Here is a 22,421-nt window from a genome sequence, read left to right as displayed (position 1 = left end):
CAGTGGAGTGTGCGGAGGAGCGGGGTGACGTGAGAGAACTTGGGAAGGTTGAACACCAGACGGGCTGCGGCATTCTGGATGAGTTGTAGGGGTTTAATGGCACAGGCAGGGAGCCCAGCCAACATCGAGTTGCAGTAATCCAGACGGGAGATGACAAGTGCCTGGATTAGGACCTGTGCCGCTTCCTGTGTAAGGCAGGGTCGTACTCTCCGAATATTGTAGAGCATGAACCTACAGGATCGGGCCACCGCCTTGATGTTAGCGGAGAACGACAGGGTGTTGTCCAGGATCACACCAAGGCTCTTTGCACTCTGGGAGGAGGACACAACGGAGTTGTCAACCGTGATGGCGAGATCATGGAACGGGCAGTCCTTCCCCGGGAGGAAGAGCAGCTCCGTCTTGCCGAGGTTCAGCTTGAGGTGGTGATCCGTCATCCACACTGATATGTCTGCCAGACATGCAGAGATGCGATTCGCCACCTGGTTATCAGAAGGGGGAAAGGAGAAGATTTGTTGTGTGTCGTCTGCGTAGCAATGATAGGAGAGGCCATGTGAGGATATGACAGAGCCAAGTGACTTGGTGTATAGCGAGAATAGGAGAGGGCCTAGAACTGAGCCCTGGGGGACACCAGTGGTGAGAGCACGTGGTGCGGAGACAGCTTCTCGCCACGCCACTTGGTAGGAGCGACCGGTCAGGTAGGACGCAATCCAAGAGTGAGCAGCGCCGGAGATGCCCAACTCGGAGAGGGTGGAGAGGAGGATCTGATGGTTCACAGTATCAAAGGCAGCAGACAGGTCTAGAAGGACAAGAGCAGAGGAGAGAGAGTTAGCTTTAGCAGTGCGGACAGCCTCCGTGACACAGAGAAGTGCAGTCTCAGTTGAATGACCAGTCTTGAAACCTGACTGGTTTGGATCAAGAAGGTCATTCTGAGAGAGATAGCAAGAGAGTTGGCTAAAGACGGCACGCTCAAGAGTTTTGGAGAGAAAAGAAAGAAGGGATACTGGTCTGTAGTTGTTGACATCGGAGGGATCAAGTGTAGGGGTGCAACTCTCGCTCTCTTGAAGACGGAAGGGACATAGCCAGCGGTCAAGGATGAGTTGATGAGCGAGGTGAGGTAAGGGAGAAGGTCACCGGAGATGGTCTGGAGAAGAGAGGAGGGGATAGGGTCAAGTGGGCAGGTTGTTGGGCGGCCGGCCGTCACAAGTCGCAAGATTTCATCTGGAGAGAGAGGGGAGAAAGAAGTCAAAGCATAGGGTATATGTAATACTTTTACAATTAAACACATTCTAACTGTAAAGGGTACCCACATGTTATTGGGGGTATTAAAATTAATCCAAGGCTCAATTGCCTGTAGCTCTTCCTACCCCTTATAAAAAATACTTTATTGGGCCTCCCAAGTGGCGCAGCGGTCTAAGGCACTGCTAGAGGTGTCATTTCAGTGCTAGAGGCGTCACTACAGACCCGGGTTCGATCCCGGGCTGTATCGTGATCAGGAGTCCCATAGGGCAGCGCACAATTGGCACAGCATCATCCGGGTTAGTGGAGGGTTTGGCCGGGGGGGCTTTACTTGGCTCATCGCGCTCTAGCGACTCCTTGTGGCGGGCTGGGTGCCTGCAGGCTGACGTCAGTTGAACAGTGTTTCCTCCGACACATTGGTGTGGCTGGCTTCTGGGTTAAGCGGGCGGGTGTTAAGAAGTGCGGTTTGGCGGGTCATGTTTCGGAGGACGCATGACTTGACCTTCGCCTCCCGAAGCCTGTTGGGGAGTTGCAGCGATGAGCCAAGATTGAAAAAGGTGGTAAAAAAATAAATATTATACTATGATCTAAATAATGCACTAATACTATATTTATATCATATAGTATTCACTGTAGTGTTTTTGCAGACTTTACTGTAGTATTCATTGTAGTGTCTTTGCAGACTGAAGTCCACAAAACACTACAGTGAATACTGTATTATTTACTGTAGTATACTGTAGTATTTACAGTTAACTATAAAATAAATGTTTCCTATTTTGTAACACCTTCATAATCCATTTGATGTCATCCGTTTCATCACTTGTTTTGTTTCACTCAGTGTGCGTCCCAAATGGCACCCTATTTCCTTTATAGTGCACTACTTTTTTTTATCAGGGCCACTATAAAAGGAATAGGGTGCCATTTGGGGCACAGCTTCAGTGTTCCAGTGAATAATAAATATCACAGACAGGTGATGGTTTGGAAAGGGTTGGTGCTGCCAGTGCCAACCCTTTTTAATGGTTCAAGCTGGCACCACAGAGCAATGTCAGCCGAGTATTTGTATTTGTATTTATTATGGATCCCCATTAGCTGCTGCCAAGGCAGCAGCTACTCCTCCTGGGGTCCGGCAAAATTAAGGCAGTTATACAATTTTTCAAACATTACAATACATTCATAACAGATTTCACAACACACTAAGTGTGTGCCCTCAGGCCCCTACTCCACTACCACATATCTACAACACATCCATGTGTACGTGTGTGTATAGTGCATATGTTATCATGTGTGTGTATGCATGTGTCTGCGTCTATGTTTGTGTTGCTTCACAGTCCCCGCTGTTCCATAAGGTGTATTTTTATCTGTTTTTTAAAATCTGATTCTACTGCTTGCATCAGTTACCTGATGTGGAATAGAGTTCCATGTAGTCATGGCTCTATGTAGTACTGTGCGCCTCCCATAGTCTGTTCTGGACTTGGGGACTGTGAAGAGACCTCTGGTGGCATGTCTTGTGTGGTATGCATGGGTGTCTGAGCTGTGTGCTAGTTGTTTAAACAGACAGCTCGGTGCTTTCAACACGTCAATACCTCTCACAAATACAAGTAGTGATGAAGTCAATCTCTCCTCCACTTTGAGCCAGGAGAAATTGACATGCATATTATTGTACATCTTGTGTACATCCTCTGTGTACATCCAGTAGAGCTCTCTGTGGCTCCCGAGTGGCGCAACGGTCTAAGGCACTGTATCTCAGTGCTAGAGGTGTCACTACAGACCCTGGTTCGATTCAAGGCTGTATCACAATCCGGCCGTGATTGGGAGTCCCATAGGGCGGTGCACAATTGGTCCAGAGTAGGCCGTCATTGTAAATAAGAATTTGATCTTAACTGACTTGCCTAGTTAAATAAAGGTTAAAAAATAATAATATATACAGTATATATAATAAAAAAACATCCAAGGGCCAGCCGTGCTGCCAATTGCAATTTTCATAAGTCCCTCTTTATGGCACCTGACCACACGACTGAACAGTAGTCCAGGTGCGACTAAACTAGAGCCTGTAGGACCTGCCTTGTTGATAGTGCTGTTAAGAAGGTAGAGCAGTGCTTTATTATGGACAGACTTCTCCCTATCTTAGCTACTGTTGTATCAATATGTTTTGACCATGACAGTTTACAATCCAGGGTTGCCCAGCAATTTAGTCTCCTCAACTTGCTCAATTTCCATATTATGAATTACAAGATTTAGTTGAGGTTTAGGGTTTAGTAAATTATTTGTCCCAAATACAATGCTTTTAGTTTTTGAAATATTTAGGACGAACTTATTCCTTGCCACCCATTCTGAAACTAACTGCAGCTCTTTGTTAAGTGTTGCAGTCATTTCAGTTGCTGTAGTAGCTGACGTGTATAGTGTTGAGTCATCCGCATACATAGACACACTGGCTTTACTCAATGCCAGCGGCATGTCGTTAGTAAAGATTGAAAAAAGTAAGGGGCCTAGACAGCTGCCCTGGGGAATTCCTGATTCTACCTGGATTATGTTGGAGAGGCTTCCATTAAAGAACACCCTCTGTGTTCTGTTAGACAGGTAACTCTTTATCCACAATATAGCAGGGGGTGTAAAGCCATAACACATACGTTTTTCCAGCAGCAGACTATGATCGATAAGGTCAAAAGCCACACTGAAGTCTAACAAAACAGCCCACACAATATTTTTATCGTTAATTTCTCTCAGCCAATCATTAGTCATTTGTGTAAGTGCTGTGCTTGTTGAATGTCCTTCCCTATAAGCGTGCTGAAAGTCTGTTGTCAATTTGTTTACTGTAAAATAGCATTGTATCTGGTCAAACACCATTTTTCCAAAACTTTACTAAGGGTTGGTAACAGGCTGATTGGTCGGCTATTTGAGCCAGTAAAGGGGGATTTACTATTCTTAGGTAGCGGAATTACTTTTGCTTCCCTCCAGGCCTGAGGGCACACACTTTCTAGTAAGCTTAAATTGAAGATATGGCAAATAGGAGTGGCAATATCGTCCGCTATTGTCCTCAGTAATTTTCCATCCAAGTTGTCAGACACCGGTGGCTTGTCATTGTTGATAGACAACAATAATTTTGTTCACCTCTTCCACACTCACTTTACAGAATTCAAAATTACAATTTTTGTCTTTCATAATTTGGTCAGATATACTTGGATGTGTAGTGTCAGCGTTGCTGGCATGTCGTGCCTAAATTTTCTAATCTTGCCAATGAAGAAATCAATAAAGTAGTTGGCAATATCAGTGGGTTTTGTGATGAATGAGCCATCTGATTCAATGAATGATGGCATGGAATTTCCCCTTTTTCCCTAAATTTAATTTAAGCTGCTCCAAAGCTTTTTACTAACATTCTTTATGTCATTTATCTTTGTTTCATAGTGTAGTTTCTTCTTCTTTTTATTCAGTTTAGTCACATGATTTCTCAATTTGCAGTACGTTTGCCAATCGGTTGTGCAGCCAGAACTATTTGCCATCTCTTTTGCCTCATTCCTCTCAACCATACCATTTTCAATTCCTCATCAATCCAAGGGGATTTAATTGTTTTTACAGTCATTTTCTTAATGGGTGCATGCTTATTAGTAACTGGGATAAGCAATTTCATAAATGTGTCAAGTGCAGCGTCTGGTTGCTCGTCATTACAAAACACAGACCAATAAATATTCTTCACATCAACAACATAGAAATCACTACAAAACGTATTGTATAACCTCTTATACACAATATTAGGCCCAGCCTTTGGAACTTTGGTTTTCCTAGATATGGCTACTATATTGTGATCACTACATCCGATGGATTTGGATACTGCTTTCAAACAAATTTCTGCAGCATTAGTAAAGATATGATCAATACATGTTGATGATTTGATTCCTGTACTGTTTGTAACTACCCTGGTAGGTTGTGTCACGGATGCCGCCGAGGCTGCTCCTCCTCCTTGCTCGGACAGGCTTCGGCGTTCGTCGTCCCCGGAGTACTAGCTACTACCGCTTGATGTTTTCGATGTTTGTTTTGTCATGTCTAGTTGGTACACCTGTTTCGTGTTCTGTATTGATTATGTCACGTATAAGTTCACCTGTTTTATGTTTTGTCTTTGTATGTTATTGTCTGCGTGTCTTGGATGCATTGTGTCGGTGTTATACTCATTGTGTCTTTTACGCATATGGTGTTTTTCCCTCCAGTGTTGGAGACGTTTATTTTCGTGCGTATTTAGTGTTCGAGTAAAGTCATCTTTACTTATCCTCTGTGTCCTGCGCCTGACTTCACCGCATACACATCAACCTTTTGACAGGTTGATTGATAACCTGAACCAGGTTGCAGGCACTGGTTACAGTTTGAAGCTTTTTCTTGAGTGGGTAGCTTGATGAAAGCCAGTCAATATCACCCAGAAAATATACCTCTCTGTTGATATCAAATACAGTTGAAGCCGGAAGTTTACATACACCTTAGCCAAATACATTTAAACTCAGTTCTTCACAATTCCTGACATTTAATCCTAGTAAAAATTCCCTGTCTTAGGTCAGTTAGGATCACCACTTTATTTTAAGAATATGAAATGTCAGAATAATAGTAGAGAGAATGATTTATTTCAGTTTTTATTTCTTTCATCACATTCCCAGTGGGTCAGAAGTTTACATACACTCAATTAGTATTTGGTAGCATTGCCTTCAAATTGTTTAACTTGGGTCAAACGTTTCGGGTAGCCTTCCACAAGCTTCCCACAATAAGTTGGGTGAATTTTGGCCCATTCATCCTGACAGAGCTGGTGTAACTGAGTCAGGTTTGTAGGCCTCCTAGCTCGCACACAATTTTTCAGTTCTGCCCACACATTTTCTATAGGATTGAGGTCAGTGCTTTGTGATGGCCACTCCAATACCTTTGCTTTGTTGTCCTTAAGCCATTTTGGCACAACTTTGGAAGTATGCTTGGGGTCATTGTCCATTTGGAAGACCCATTTGCGACCAAGCTTTAACTTCCTGACTGATGTCTTGAGATGTTGCTTCAATATATCCACATAATTTTCCTTCCTCATGATGCCATCTATTTTGTGAAGTGCACCAGTCCCTCCTGCAGCAAAGCACCCCCACAGCATGATGCTGCCACCCCCATGCTTCACGGTTGGGATGGTGTTCTTCGGCTTGCAAGCAACCCCCTTTTTCCTCCAAACATAACGATGGTCATTATGGCCAAACAGTTCTATTTTTGTTTCATCAGACCAGAGGACATTTCTCCAAAAAGTACGATCTTTGTCCCCATGTGCAGTTGCAAACTGTAGTCTGGCTTTTTTATGGCGGTTTTGGAGCAGTGGCTTCTTCCTTGCTGAGCGGCCTTTCAGGTTATATCGATATAGGACTCGTTTTACTTTGGATATAGATACTTTTGTACCTGTTTCCTCCAGCATCTTCACAAGGTCCTTTGCTGTTGTTCTGGGATTGATTTGCACTTTTCGCACCAAAGTACATTCACCTCTAGGAGACAGAACGCGTCTACTTCCTGAGCGGTATGACGGCTGCGTGGTCCCATGGTGTTTATACTTGCGTACTATTGTTTGTACAGATGAACGTGATACCTTCAGGCGTTTGGAAATTGCTCCCAAGGATGAACCAGACTTGTGGAGGTCTACAATGATTTTTCTGAGGTCTTGGCTAATTTCTTTAGATTTTCCCATGATGTCAAGCAACGAGGCACTGAGTTTGAAGGTAGGCCTTGGAATACATCCACAGGTTCATCTCCAATTGACTCAAATGGTGTCAATTAGCCTATCAGAAGCTTCTAAAGCCATGACATCATTCTCTGGAATTTTCCAAGCTGCTTAAAGGCACCGTCAACTTAGTGTATGTAAACTTCAGACCCATTGGAATTGTTATACAGTTAATTACAGTGCCTTGCAAAAGTATTCATCCCCCTTCACGTTTTTCCTATTTTGTTGCATTACAACCTGTAATTTAAATAGATTTTATTTGGATTTCAGGTAATGGACACACACAAAATAGTCCAAATTGGTGAAGTGAAATGAAAAAAACAACTTGTTTCAAAACATTCTAAAAAATAAATAACGGAAAAGTGGTGCGTGCATATGTATTCACCCCCTTTGGTATGAAGCCCCTAAATAAGATCTGGTGCAACCAATTACCTTCAGAAGTCACATAATTAGTTAAATAAAGTCCACCTGTGTGCAATCTAAGTGTCACATGATCTCAGTATATATACACCTGTTCTGAAATGCCCCAGAGTCTGCAACACCACTAAGCAAGGGGCACCACCGAGCAAGCGGCACCATGAAGACCAAGGAGCTCTCCAAACAGGTCAGGGACAAAGTTGTGTAGAAGTACAGATCAGGGTTGGGTTATAAAAAAATATCAGAAACTTTGAACATCCCATGGAGTACCATTAAATCCATTATTAAAAAATTGAAAGAATATGGCACCACAACAAACCTGCCAAGAGAGGGCCGCCCACCAAATCTCACGGACCAGGCAAGGAGGGCATTAATCAGAGGCAACAAAGCTCCACAGCGGAGATTGGAGTATCTGTCCATAGGACTACTTTAAGCCGTACACTCCACAGAGCTGGGCTTTACGGAAGAGTGGCCAGAAAAAAGCCATTGCTTGAAGAAGAAAATAAGCAAACACGTTTGGTTTTCGCCAAAAGGCATGTGGGAGACTCTTCAAACATATGGAAGAAGGTACTCTGGTCAGATGAGACTAAAATTGAGCTTTTTGGCCATCAAGGAAAACGCTATGTCTGGCGCAAACCCAACACCCCAAGAACACCATCCCCACAGTAAAGCATGGTGGTGGCAGCATCATGCTGTGGGGATGTTTTTCATCGGCAGGAACTGGGAAACTGGTCAGAATTGAAGGAATGATGGATGGCGCTAAATACAGGGAAATTCTTGAAGGAAACCTGTTTCAGTCTTCCAGAGATTTGAGACTGGGACGGAGGTTCACCTTCCAGCAGGATAACAACCCTAAGCATACTGCTAAAGCAACACTTGAGTGGTTTAAGGGGAAACATTTAAATGTCTTGGAATGGCCTAGTCAAAGCCCAGACCTCAATCCAATTGAGAATCTGTCGTATGACTTAAAGATTGCTGTACACCAGCGGAACCCATCCAACTTGAAGGAGCTGGAGCAGTTTTGCCTTGAAGAATGGGCATAAATCCCAGTGGCTAGATGTGCCATGCTTATAGAGACATATCCCAAGAGACTTGCAGTTGTAATTGCTGCAAAGGGTGGCTCTACAAAGCATTGACTTTGGAATAGTTATGAATGCTCAAGTTTTCTTTTTTTGGGTCTTATTTCTTGTTTGTTTCACCCCAAAAAATATTTTGCATCTTCAAAGTGGTAGGCATGTTGTGTAAATCAAATGATTCAACCCCCCAAAAAATCAATTTAAATTCCAGGTTGTAAGGCAACAAAATAGGAAAAATGCCAAGGGGGGTGAATACTTTCTGTAATCAATTGGTGGAAAAATTACTGGTGTCATGCACAAAGTAGATGTCCTAACCGACTTGCCAAAACTATAGTTTGTTATCAAGAAATGTGTGGAGTGGTTGAAAAACGAGTTTTAATGACTCCAAGCTAAGTGTTTGCAAACTTCCGACTTCAACTGTACATTATCAAGCATTTCACACATGTTATCCAGATACTGACTGTTAGTTATTGATGGTCTATAGCAGCTTCCCACCAGAATGGGCTTTAGGTGAGGCAGATGAACCTGAAGCCATATTACTTCAACAGTATTTAACATGAGATCCTCTCTAATCTTTACAGGAATGTGGTTCTGAATATAAACAGCAACACCTCCACCACTGGCATTTCTATCTTTTCTGTAAATGTTATAACCTTGTATTGCTACCACTGTATCATCAAAGGTATTGTCTGAGTTTCAGAGATATTCAGAATATGAATGTCATCTGTTACTAGCAAGTTATTAATTTCATGAACCTTGTTTCTTAAGCTACATATGTTAACGTGGGCTATTTTGAGCACTTTTCTGGGATGCTTGCTTGTTTTCACTGCTTTACTGGGAAGCTTAGCAGAAGTAGATATTCTCATGTTATTTATGTTAGTGCAGGGTGAGCTGCACACAGTGGACTTCCTACTAGGGCACACCACCTAAGTGCTAACAGCATACATCTGGTTCATAGGCACATGATTGCTGCATACAATAGCTGTAGGATCAGCAGAGGCATTCAGGGCAGTTAGAGGGACATAAATTAGGTTTCTTAAATTGTTCCAAATGCCCCTGGTATAATGTACATTTGCTAAAGCATTATGATGACTCATCGACACAATGGTAGGGATTAACTGAGCTGGGGTTGATAAGTCATTGTCTCAAAGCAGCCTTATAATGCTGTGAAAGGATCCAGGAACCCAAATGATTTGGGTAGATCCCGTCCTCCTTATAAAATGTGTTTTGTTTCCAAAAGGTATTGAAATTGTCAACAAAAGTTACACCCATTGAGCTGCAATAATCACGTAACCAGTTGTGAAGAGAAATAATCCTGCTAAAGCATTCAATGCCACGATTCAGAGAGGGCACAGGGCCAGATATGATGGGTCATTTATTAGTGTTTAGCAGAGAGTCAATCAGCTCTTTGAAATCCAGTTTCAACTGATCAGAGCTGCCCTTCATAATGTAATTAAAACCCACATGGATTACGATAGAATCGATGTCCATGTCCTGGTGTAGTACATTCGGGAGCAGCTTAGTAATGTAATTTACTCGAGCTCTGGGATAGGACATTGTTTTTACACCAGGAACAGTCACATTTCTTACCATGGAGCTGCCCAAAATCACGGCTGGCGAGAAGGACGAGGAAATCCGCCCATTCCCATGCTTCACAGGGAGGTGCAGGCCTCCGACAGATGGAGAAGCCCCGCTCGATCCAGCACGGGGATGGAAGGTTGCCGACGTCGACTTCGAATTCGTAGGGGAAGGAGTAGGAGTAGGCACAGTGGCTGCAGACACAGGTACCCCCAGCAACGAAGGTGCAGGAAGATCAGGCTCCAGGGCGGCGAAACTATTCGTTGTTTGTATCCACTCCGGGCCTCTTGTTGGGAGTGTAGACTGCTTTGCGGGAGGCCACTGTCTTTGGCTTCCACGGCTCGTGACTTGCGACCATCGTTGATTGCCATGCTCCTCTTGCTGTGCTCCTTCGACTCCGCTATCAGATGGGGGAGGAGAGGCAGGAGATGGCTCCCCTGGCAAACGAACTCCGGGCAACACCGGCCAGTCGGATAACAACAAACGACAAGACGGAGATGCATCCAACATGCGTGAATGCCGTCCAGCCATCGGCGTAGAAAATGTAAACATTCCACTCTGCATTTCTCCCAGTTTCTTACGTAGGCTGGCTACCTGCGTGATCAAGGAAGCCACCTCAAGCCTATAATCCTCTCAAGCCTATAATCCTCGGCAAGAAAACAATTGCCGCATTGGAACTCTGAGTGATCCAGTTTGTCCCGAAACAAAGCATAGTAGATACAGTTCCTACAGCGCTGGAACCGTTCATTTACTTCTCCAGACAAAGAGGGCTCCATTGGAAAACTTATCTGGGACTAACTTCGTTAGCTTGATGGCTAACGTTAGCAGCTTAGCCTAGTGATGACAGACAAGCCAAAGTGAACAAAGTGCACAGATCGGAGCATGCATTTTTTGTTTTAATTTGCATAGTTGTTTCACACATGGCAGTTACAGTGTCGATTACTATTTGGTAAGGCGATTTCAACATTATCGTATTGTTGTATGATATACATACATACAGTACACATTGTACAGAACCATCATATACATATTGTAATTCATAAAATTGCATACTCAATATTGTAAAGTTAGTTCATGTCAGACTCAACTGTCAACTTCAGTACAGTAAGCTAGTTTTCAAATTCCTCATTCATTAGTAGTCAAACTACATACTCAATTGTGAGCGGAGACAGAGCACCACAGTCATTGCATCTGAAGTTAGGAATGCATAATCTTCACGTTCTCATATAGGTTAGGTCCATCGTCCACACCGACCACCACTCCTTCATTGGCGATGACTTCACTCAGACTAACTCCAGCTGGCCCGACTGTTAGATATCCACTTTCAGTCTCAGTCTGCATCCCAGGGTCGCCGTTCTCTCCCCTCACCCCTGACCTTTCACCCCTGACCTCTGACCCAGCGATCTCTGGCACGCTTTTCAAAATGGAGGACAGGGGCCTCGTAGACGTAACTGTGGCAGAGCCGCCCTCTGGTGGGGGGTGAGTGTTAGTGCCAGCGTCAGTGTTTCCCATGACAGCAGGCGAACTGTGGTGGGCGTGCTGTTTCCTCCTACTGGGTTTCCTCATAGGTACGCCTTCCCCTACAGGACCCCCCACCCCCAAGGGTGGGGGACCCCCCTGCTCCCACACACTGGCCCTGGCCCCCAGCTTCCTCCTGGGTGGCTTGGTGATCCCCTCTGCCCCCGGGCTCTTCCCCTTGGGCTTAGTTCCCCCTTCCTGGTCTTTGTGTCTCTGGAGGCTGCCTAGCCTGCGTAGCATGGCTTGGACCGGGCCCTCTGAGCTGGGGAGCTCTAGTTTAGACAGGGGCCTCCCCACCCCCGCCTTTCCCACTGTCACGTACACTGTGGTCACCTTGTCCATCCCTTTATCTATCTCTGCCTGCTGGCCATCGGATGTGGACCCTGGTGTTTGCCCGCCCTTTCTGGTAACAGCGGCATTGGATATGGTGCATCTTCGCCCTACCACTGCTCCAGGCACCTGCAGGGTAGACATGGCTTGGGACGGGGTGGCCGTGTACCTGTCCACATCGGGGTCCCCTACTTCACCACTGGATCCTGGGTCTTCCAATGGTCCAGTCCCACCTCCACATCCATCCACCCCCCCCTCACCTTTCTCCGTCTCTTCCCCCTCTGAGGCCTTCCCTCCCTGGGCCTGGAGGGCTGACAGCATCAAGACCCCCCAGGGGGACTTGGGTTTGGTGCGGGGGGCCCCGGGTGTCAGGTCCTGGGCAGAGCCTCGGCGCTCCTTGGGGCTGAACCTGGGATGAGGTGAGATGGTACTTTATTAATCCCCAAGGGGAAATTAATTTGACATACTCTCAACATTAAAAACAAACACAAGACAATTACAATAAATATAACTTTAAGAGGCAATTTAAAAAGAGAATTGAAGTGCTGGGTAGTGTCGTGTGGTGTGTGTAGTGTTCAATGTCCTCATCATGATGACTGCGACCTGGTGTTACCTGGTGCCTTCGGCGAAGGAGACGGAGGGGCGTTTGGACTTGGCGTTGCTGGAGGTACGGGGGATGCCAAAGGGGAGGGACATGTCTTCTGCACTAACGCTGAAGGCAGAGGGGTCGGGAAACATGTTACACTTAGAACTCATCTCATGCTGGAACTCCTGGAACTCACCGCCCGCCACTGCTGGGATGTCTGAGGGAGGGAGAGTGGGGTAAAGGGAGAGAGAGAAAATAGGGAGTCAACGAAGCACAAAGGGTTGAACACACACACAGACACAGACACACACACACACAAAGACACACACACATACACACACACACTGATTACCTTCTCTGGGTGGGACACAGTAGAGAGCCTCTCCGGTCTCCTCATCACTGTCAAAGGAGGATCCGTCCGTCACCCAGCCTGAGGAGGGAGGCTCTATGAAACTGTGGTTGAATGTCAGCTCAGAGTCGTGGTGGGACACTGGAGAGAGAAGTGTTTATTATTGTTATTATTGTAATAATATTGTAATAAGTATAGTATGCACACCTCTCCTGTATCCAAGTGCATGGAGAAAAACTTTGAGAGCATTCAACAAGTACTGGAGTTTCTTCCTTACATACAGTACCAGTGAAAAGTTTGGACACACCTACTCATTCAAGGGTTTTTCTTTATTTTTACTATTTTCTACATTGTAGAATAATAGTGAAGATATCAAAACTATGAAATAACACATATGGAATTATGTAGTAACCAAACAAGTGTTAAACAAATGAAAATATGACAGCTTTGCACACTCTTGGCATTCTCTCAACCAGCTTCAACTGGAATGCTTTTCCAACAGTCTTGAAGGAGTTCCCACATTTGCTGAGCACTTGTTGGCTGCTTTTCCTTCACTCTGCGGTCCAACTCATCCCAAACCATCTCAATTGGGTTGAGGTTGGGTGATTGTGGAGGCCAAGTCATCTGATGCAGCACTCCATCACTCTCCTTCTTGGTCAAATAGCCCTTACATAGCCTGGAGGTGTATTGGGTCATTGTCCTGTTGAAAAACAAATGATAGTCCCACTATGCGCAAACCAGATGTGATGGCGTATCGCTGCAGAATGCTGTGGTAGCCATGCTGGTTAAGTATGCTTTGAATTCTAAATAAATCACTGACAGTGTCATCAGCAAAGCACCCCCACACCATCACACCTCCTCCTCCATGCTTCACGGTGAGAACCACACATGCGGATATCATCCGTTCACCTACTCTGCGTTTCACAAAGACACGGCGGGTGGGAACCAAAAATCTCACATTTGGACCAAAGGACATATTTCCACCGGTCTAATGTCCATTGCTCGTGTTTCTTGGCCCAAGCAAGTCTCTTCTTCTTATTGGTGTCCTTTAGTAGTGGTTTCTTTGCAGCAATTCGACCAAGAAGGCCTGATTTATGCAGTCTCCTCTGAACAGCTGATGTTGAGATGTGTCTGTGACTTGAACTCTGTGAAGCGTTTATTTGGGCTGCAATTTCTGAGGCTGGTAACAATAATGAATTTATCCTCTGCAGCAGAGGTAACTCTGGGTCTTCCTTTCCTGTGGTGGTCCTCATGAGAGCCAGTTTCATCATAGCGCTTGATGGTTTTTGCGACTGCACTTGACGAAACTTTCAAAGTTCTTGAAATGTTCCTTATTGACTGACCTTCATGTCTTAAAGTAATGATGGACTGTCGTTTCTCTTTGCTTATTTGAGCTGTTCTTACCATAATATGACCTTGGTCTTTTACCAAATAGGACTATTTTCTGTATACCACCCCTACCTTGTCACAACACAACTGATTGGCTCAAACGCATTAAGAAGGAAAGAAATTCCACAAATTAATTTTTAACAAGGCACACCTGTTAATTGAAATGCATTCCAGGTGACTACCTCATGAAGCTGGTTGAGAGAATGCCAAGAGCGTGCAAAGCTGTCATCAAGGCAAAGGGTGGCTACTTTGAAGAATCTCAAATATAAAATATATTTTGATTTGTTTAATACTTATTTGGTTACTACATGATTCCATATGTGTTATTTCATAGTTTTGATGTCTTCACTATTATTCTACAATGTAGTAAATAGTAAAAATAAAGAAGAACCCTGGAGTATGAGTAGGTGTGTCCAAACTTTTGACTGGTACTGTACATAAAGACATATGATATGATCTCTAGTGTGATAGTGGACTGACCTGTGACTCTGGGTAGCCCAGAGGACCAGACAGAGATACAGGGTACAGCAGAGCTCACGTTGGCCAGGACGTTATACACATGATGCTTCATACGGACAGAGGTACCACCGTCACCCACTGCTACCCTGTAGGACCAGAGCAAGGTCAGAGGTCAGAGGAACACACACACACACCTGCCTTTGCCATCAGAATCATACACACACACACCTGTCTTTGCCGTCAGTAGGTCCTCCACAGCAGCAGCAGCAGCAGACCAGACCCAGCAGCACCAAGAGCAGAGGGACCAGGAGACCAGCGATCAGAGCCCCGCGACCACCTGACACCACACACACGCACACACACGCACACACACGCACACACATAAATAAATGTGATTCAACCTCACATATTCCTTCTTGAGGAAAACAAATATTTGAATCCATAGACCCATCTACTATTACTTATCATTAGTTACCTCCAAACGAGCTTCAATGCCATACAACAATCCTTCAGTAGCCTTCAACTGCTCTTAAACACTAGTAAAACTAAATGCATGCTTTTCAATCGAACGCTGCTAGCACCCGCCCACCCGACTAGAATCACCACTCTCGACGCGTCTGACCTAGAGTATGTGGACAACTACAAATATCTAGGTGTCTGGTTAGACTGTAAACTCAACTTCCAGACTCACATAAAGAATCTCCAATCCAAAGTTAAATCTAGAATCGGCTTCCTATTTCGCAACAAAGCCTCCTTCACTCATGCTGCCAAACATGCCCTCGTAAAACTGACTATCCTACCGATCCTTGACTTCGGCGATGTCATTTACAAAATAGCCTCCAACACTCTACTCAGCAAATTGGATGTAGTCTATCACAGTGCCATCCGTTTTGTCTCCAAAGCCCCATACACTACCCACCACTGTGACCTGTACGCTCTTGTTGGCTGGTCCTCACTACATGTCCGTCGTCAAACCCACTGGCTCCAAGCCATCTATAAATCACTGCTAGGCAAATCCCTGCCTTATCTTAGCTCATTGGTCACCATAGCAGCACCCACCCGTAGTCTGCGCTCCAGCAGGTATATCTCACTGGTCATTCCCAAAGCCAACACCTCCTTTGGCCGCCATTCCTTCCAGTTCTCTGCTGCCAATGACTGGAACGAATTGCAAAAATCTCTGAAGCTGGAGACTCTTATCTCCCTCAATAACTTTAAGCATCAGTTGTCAGAGCACCTTACCGATCACTGCACCTGTACACAGCCCATCTGAAATTAGCCCACCCAACTACCTCATCCCTATATTGTTATTTATTTTGCTCTTTTGCACCCCAGTATCTCTATTTGCACATAATCTCTTGCACATCTAGCATTCCAGTGTTAATACTATTGTAATTATTCTGCACTATAGCCTATTTATTGCCTTACCTCCATAACTTGCTACATTTGCACACACTGTATATATATTTTCTGTTGTATTTCTGACTTTATGTTTTTTTTTTTACCCCATATGTAACTCTGTGTTGTTTTTATTGCACTACTTTGCTTTATCTTGGCCAGGTCGCAGTTGTAAATGAGAACCTGTTCTCAACTGGCTTACCTGGTTAAATAAAGGTGAAATAAAAAAAACAAAAAAAAAACACATTAATAACCAACTAGCGCTGTATCCAATAGGAGGAGTGCATACTGTATGGACACGCCCCCGTTGCTGGGTGACAGGCGGTGCCCTCTCCACAGTCACAGACAGAGGAACAGTTAAAGCCATACAGCTGGTCTGGACAGGTGATGTTACAACTGGGGACACAACAGAGACAAACCTGTTAGTGACAGCCAGATACACAATCCCCTAATTGAGATACACAAACAGCAAGATGTCTAAATCAGACATTATTGGATTGGAGAAACGTATTTATTTGAACCATTGTTCCACATCAGTGATTACTTCAAGAAAGGGAGTAAGGAACCGCTGAACAAAACCTCTGTCTGCTTTCTCAGTACTCTCACCTCTGTCCCTGGAACCCAGGCCCACAGACACAACTTCCTGTCACGTGATCACAGTGGCCATGGAAACAGGGGCTGCACAGGAAGCGGCAGGCGTCCCCGAATGTTCTGTTAGAGCACGGCTCATCACACCTGCAGACAAACAGAGTGGCCCAGGTAACAGACAGACAACAAAACTGTCAGCAATTGAAGAAAACACTGAACCTCTTCGGTATCATTGACACTGTAATGTCTGGGAAGGGTAGGTACAGTACAACAGTGGAATTACTGTAAAAGGTCTCAGATGCATTTCACTGGTAGTTAGTCATCAAACACACACACCTGGGTCCGGTCCATCCTGGATCACATCGTGAACACGCCGCCGTCCTGGGGTCACATGGTTCACCATTCCTGCAGCGTGGGCACGCCTCCTGGCAGTGGTTTCCATGGTAACCCCACGAACACGGCCGGTCACAGCGTGTGCCGTTCCACCCAGGCTCACAGGCCGTACAGACACCATCAACCACAGAACACGACTGGCCTCCTTTACAGTGCCCACAGCTACACAGGAGAGAAGGAGAGAGAGAGACATCCATGGAACAGTCCAACTGAATACATACTGTAGCCATTCTAGGATAGACACAGGTACAAGCCTACATAAAGTGCTCAGAATTCACCCAAGCCATCAATCATCCATATTGATCAACAGCACAATGACAAGGCAGCACCACTGCAATATCCATATACACTCTCTTACCTCAGTTTACACCCGCTGCCATACTCCCCAGGTCCACACGGTTCATTACAGATGGCTCCCTTGTACCCAGGATTACATACACACTCCCCGCTGACCGCATTACACTCGCTGTGCTCCAGGTCACAGTTACAGCGGCGGTCACACGTCTGACCCCACCACCCGTTCTGGCACTCGCATGCCCCCGTCTTCTGTTGGCACGACGATATGTAGCAGCTACAGCGAAGGCTGCACTTCTGACCCCAGTACCCCGGGGCACACTGACACCTGCCAAACACCGTTTTTTAAGAAAACATATAGTTGTATTGTGTTGTAGCTATTGTGTTAAAAAATATGGTGTGTGACACTGCCCTTTAAATTAGTAAATTGCAGGCTAAATTGCATCAATTAATTCAGCTCCAAGCTAACTAATGCCTCCCACTGTAAATAAACCCATTCTCTCTCACCTGCCGGTCAGTGGGTCACAGGTGGAGGTGCCTGGGTAGCACTGGCACTGCTTGGCACAGGTGGGCATCCACCAACCCTCGTCGCAGGTGCAGTTGCCGTGCACGGGGTGGCAGTTCCCGTGGCGGCCACATCTGCAGGCGTTCTGGCAGAGTTGCCCCCAGCGGTTGGGGAGGCACGTGCACTCGCCCGTGACCGGGTCACAGCGCCCATGAGGGTGGCACTTGCACAGCTCACGGCAGTCCGGTGCCCAGAACTCTGGAGGGCAGCCTATAGAGGGAGACAGGCTGTAATATTTCAGTAGTTTCCACTTAATTAGGTTCTTGCCCTTTTATTCCTGCAATGTAAAGTGCTACCAAAGTTGCTATATTAACTCTTGTTGTGTTCACAATACAGTGCATTCGGAAAGTTTTCAGACCCCTTGACTTTTTCCACATTTTGTTACGTTACAGCCTTATTCTAAAATGGATTTTAAAAATAATAATCTAATTAATCTACACACAATACCCCATAATGACAAAGCAAAAATAGGTTTTTAGAAATTTTAGCAAATTGATTAAAATAAAAAAACTGAAATACCTTATTTACAGAAGTATTCAGACCCTTTGCTATGAGACTCAAAATTGAGCTCAGGTGCATCCTGTTTTCATTGATCATCCTTGAGATGTTTCTACAACTTGATTGGAGTCCACCTGTGGTCAAGTCAATTGATTGGACATGATTTGCAAAGGCACACACCTGTCTATATAAGGTCCCACAGTTGACAGTGCATGTCAGAGCAAAAACCAAGCCATGAGGTCAAAGGAATTGTCCATAGAGCTCTGAGACAGGATTGTGTTGAGGCACAGATCTGGGGAAGGATACCAAAAAATTCTGCAGCATTGAAGGTCCCCAAGAACACAGTGGCCTCCATCATTCTTAAATGGAAGAAGCTTGGAATCACCAAGACTCTTCCTAGAGCTGGCCACCTGGCCAAACTGAGCAATCGGGGAAGAAGGGCCTTGGTCAGGGAGGTGACCAAGAACCCGATGGTCACTCTGACAGAGCTCCAGAGTTCCTCTGTGGAGACGGGAGAACCTTCCAGAAGGACAACCATCTCTGCAGCACTCCACCAATCAGGCCTTTATGGTAGAGTGGCCAGACGGAAGCCACTCCTCAGTAAAAGGCACATGACAGCCCGCTTGGAGTTTGCCAAAAGGCACCTAAAGACTCTCAGACCATGAGAAACAAGATTCTCTGTTCTGATGAAACCAAGATTGAACTCTTTGGCCTGAATGCCAAGCATCACATCTGGAGGAAACCTGGCACCATGTCTACGGTGAAGCATGGTGGTGGCAGCATCATGCTGTGGGGATGTTTTTCAGCGGCAGGGACTGGGAGACTAGTCAGGATCGAGGGAAAGATGAACGGAGCAAAATACAGAGAGATCCTTGATGAAAACCTGCTCCAGAGCGCTCAGGACCTCAGACTGGGGTGAAGGTTCACTTTCCAACAGGACTTCGACCCTAAGCACACAGCCAAGACAACGCAGGAGTGGCTTCGGAACAAGTCTCTGAATGTCCTTGAGTGGCCCAGCCAGAGCCCGGACATGAACCCGATTAAACGTCTCTGGAGAGGATCTGCAGAGAAGAATGGGAGAAACTCCCCAAATCCAGGTGTGCCAAGTTTGTAGCGTCATACCCAAGAAGACTCAAGGCTGTAATCGCTGCCAAAGGTGCTTCAACAAAGTACTGAGTAAAGGGTCTGAATACTTATGTAAATGTGATATTTGTTGTTCATTTATTTATACATTTGCAAACATTTCTAAAAACCTGTTTTTGCTTTGTCATTATGGGGTATTGTGTGTAGATTGATGAGGGGAAAAGGCTGTAATGTAACAAAATGTGGAAAAAGTCAAGGGGTCTGAATACTTTCCGAATGCACTGTATATTGTTTGAATGACATAGCCTATGTAACTTAAACGTCAGAGTTGGTTTGACTTACGTGTCTTGCAGTGGGCTCCATAGTAGCCAGGTCGACAGCGACAGACGCCCGGGTATACACACACCTCATCCTGCTGGCAGGCCCGCTCGCCATCACACACAGCTGGAGTCATGAACAACAGACACAGTGCGGAATTATACAATACTGCCTTAGCAAGACGCCCTGGACGGTTTTACACAATTTACTGTCTACTGGTACTCAGGTATAGTACACTCCTCTCCCCTAAATTGATACTCACGTATAGTACACTCCTCTCCCTGTTGTCTCCATCCAGTACAACAGACAAGAATGGAGGGATCCCTGTTTGAGAAGGGTAAACAAAAGACATAACGTAAAGCATAGTAGGAAGTTTCCTTATGGGTCACATTTCTTTTTACAGTTTTTTCAAGAAATATCGGAAGATTACAATTATGAAGATTCTGAAAATGTTTCATAAAGGATATATTGCTTGATAGAAAAGGCAGAAAAAGAAAGAGAGAGAGAAAAATAAAGTGTGAGAGTGGAATGTAGTCATCACCTGAGGTACTGGCAGACGTTTCTCCCTGAGGGAGCCAGTCTCTGAGGGGAGGAGAGGGAACAGCAGAGCAGTAGTCCTATACCCGTCAGAAACAGGCCCATGTCCACCCCACAACCAGGTCTGTACCAGCCCACAACAGGTCTCAGACCGTGTCCAACTCACACGCCTCTTCCTGTCCCAACACCAGAATCCAATCCTCTCCCTGTCCCAACACCAGAATCCAATCCTCTCCTTGTCCCAACACCAGAATCCAATCCTCTCCCTGTCCCAACACCAGAATCCAATCCTCTCCCTGTCCCAACACCAGAATCCAATCCTCTCCTTGTCCCAACACCAGAATCCAATCCTCTCCTTGTCCCAACACCAGAATCCAATCCTCTCCTTGTCCCAACACCAAAATCCAATCCTCTCCCTGTCCCAACACCAGAATCCAATCCCGGGAAAATCACTTTCTCCTTTTCTCCTCTTTCTCTCACTATTCTCTTCCGAAGTACAGAAGAGGACAATGGAAATTGAAGGCACTCTTCTCTCTCTCTCTCTCTCTCTCTCTCTCTCTCTCTCTCTCTCTCTCTCTCTCCCTCTGTCTTTCTCCCCAGTCACTCTCTCTCTACCTTTCTTTTTCCCGAGTCTAGCTCTGTGGTCTTGTAGGCCAATGGAAGGCTGTCTTTCTATTTTTTCTCTCTCTCCCCCTCTATCTGTCTTTCTGTCCAGCCTATCTCTCTTCAGTCATTAGTCTTGTAGTTGTAGGCCCAGTGCAGCCTGACTGAGCGGTCCAATCCTGTCCGTTTCCTCTCCGTCTTTCCTGGGGAAGTTAGAGCCACTTCCTCCCATTCAATCTGCCTCAGTAAGGCTTTTTTAAGACATCACCACATACTAAGAGATTCTGGGAAGAGGTGAGCAGCATATTTAGAGGTGTGTGTTTTGCAAGTTTATTTGTGTACTGTACATCTGTCTTCCACACAACAACTTTGTTTAGCTCACAAACATACACACACAAAAAATTTGTACAACTAAAAAGCCTAACTGTCCTTCCTAGATCGGAAGTGGGATGTTCTCTTGGTAAACGGATGTATGTTGACAGCCCAACTTACATTCTCCCACATTACACAGTTTTGATTTCACTTTAGATATTTATTTGGTTTTCGTAGCACAAAGGCGTCTCCATTTAAAAACAGTCATGCTTACAAAAATAAAATGTACATACAGTACCAGTCAAAAGTTTGGACACACCTACTCATTCAAAGGTTTTTCTTTATTTTTACTAATTTCTACATTGTAGAATAATAGTGAAGATATCAAAACTATGAAATAACACATATGGAATCATGTAGTAACCAAAAAAGTGTTAAACAAATCAAAATATATTTTATATTTGAGATTCTTCAAATAGCCACCCTTTGTCTTGATGACTGCTTTGCACTCTCTTGGCATTTTCTCAACCAGCTTCACCTGGAATGCTTTTCCAACAGTCTTGAAGGAGTTCCCACATATGCTGAGCACTTGTTGGCTGCTTTTCCTTCACTCTGCCGTCCGACTCATCCCAAACCATCTCAATTGGGTTGAGGTCAGGGGATTGTGGAGGCCAGGTCATCTGATGCAGCACTCCATCACTCTCCTTCTTGGTCAAATAGTCCTTACACAGCCTGGAGGTGTGTTGGGTCATTGTCCTGTTGAAAAACAAATGATAGTCCCACTAAGCCCAAACCAGATGGGATGGCGTATCGCTGCAGAATGCTGTGGTAGCCATGCTGATTAAGTGTGCCTTGAATTCTAAATAAATCACTGACAGTGTCACCAGCAAAGCACCCCCACACCATAACACCTCCTCCTCCATGCTTTACGGTGGGAACTATACATGTGGAGATCATCCGTTCACCCACACCGCCTCTCACAAAGACACGGCGGTTGGAACCAAAGATCTCAAATTTGGACTCCAGACCGAAAGACACATTTCCATTGCTCGTGTTTCTTGGCCCAAGCAGGTCTTTTAGTGTCCTTTAGTAGTGGTTTCTTTGCAGCAATTTGACCATGAAGGCCTGATTCACACAGTCCCCTCCGAACAGTTGGTGTTGAGATGTGTCTGTGACTT

At 45.2% G+C, this 22,421-nt stretch overlaps 1 protein-coding gene across 1 annotated transcript; it reads right to left on the bottom strand.

The window, feature by feature from the left end:
* Positions 1 to 9,806: 9,806 nt before the first annotated feature.
* LOC311105985 (scavenger receptor class F member 1-like) lies at positions 9,807 to 21,032 on the bottom strand. Its single transcript, XM_084148235.1, has 13 exons — positions 20,333 to 21,032; positions 20,054 to 20,115; positions 19,816 to 19,917; positions 17,835 to 18,102; positions 17,392 to 17,655; positions 16,977 to 17,195; positions 16,659 to 16,787; positions 16,342 to 16,448; positions 14,886 to 14,994; positions 14,679 to 14,803; positions 12,813 to 12,950; positions 12,488 to 12,677; positions 9,807 to 12,283 (listed from the first exon to the last, which is right to left on the bottom strand). Exons 1-13 carry the CDS (start codon positions 20,431 to 20,433, stop codon positions 11,224 to 11,226), a joined length of 2,874 nt encoding a protein of 957 aa, XP_084004361.1. The 5' UTR covers positions 20,434 to 21,032; the 3' UTR covers positions 9,807 to 11,223.
* Positions 21,033 to 22,421: the final 1,389 nt, after the last annotated feature.

This window comes from Coregonus lavaretus, assembly GCF_964263955.1.
Source record: "Coregonus lavaretus genome assembly, chromosome: 30".
Classification (NCBI taxonomy): Eukaryota; Metazoa; Chordata; class Actinopteri; order Salmoniformes; family Salmonidae; genus Coregonus; species Coregonus lavaretus.
The sequence above is the reverse complement of the archived record's forward strand: the minus strand, read 5'-3'. Positions and strand labels throughout refer to the sequence as shown.

Excerpts from the sequence above, each read along its gene's own strand:
- LOC311105985 (XM_084148235.1), bottom strand. The coding sequence starts at position 20,433 with ATGGGCCTGTTTCTGACGGGTATAGGACTACTGCTCTGCTGTTCCCTC. Across the intron at positions 14,804-14,885 it reads CCTACTGACGGCAAAGACAG|GGTAGCAGTGGGTGACGGTG; the intron begins GTGTGTGTGTGT and ends CTGGTCCTACAG. Across the intron at positions 12,951-14,678 it reads TGGGCTACCCAGAGTCACAG|TGTCCCACCACGACTCTGAG; the intron begins GTCAGTCCACTA and ends TTCTCTCTCCAG.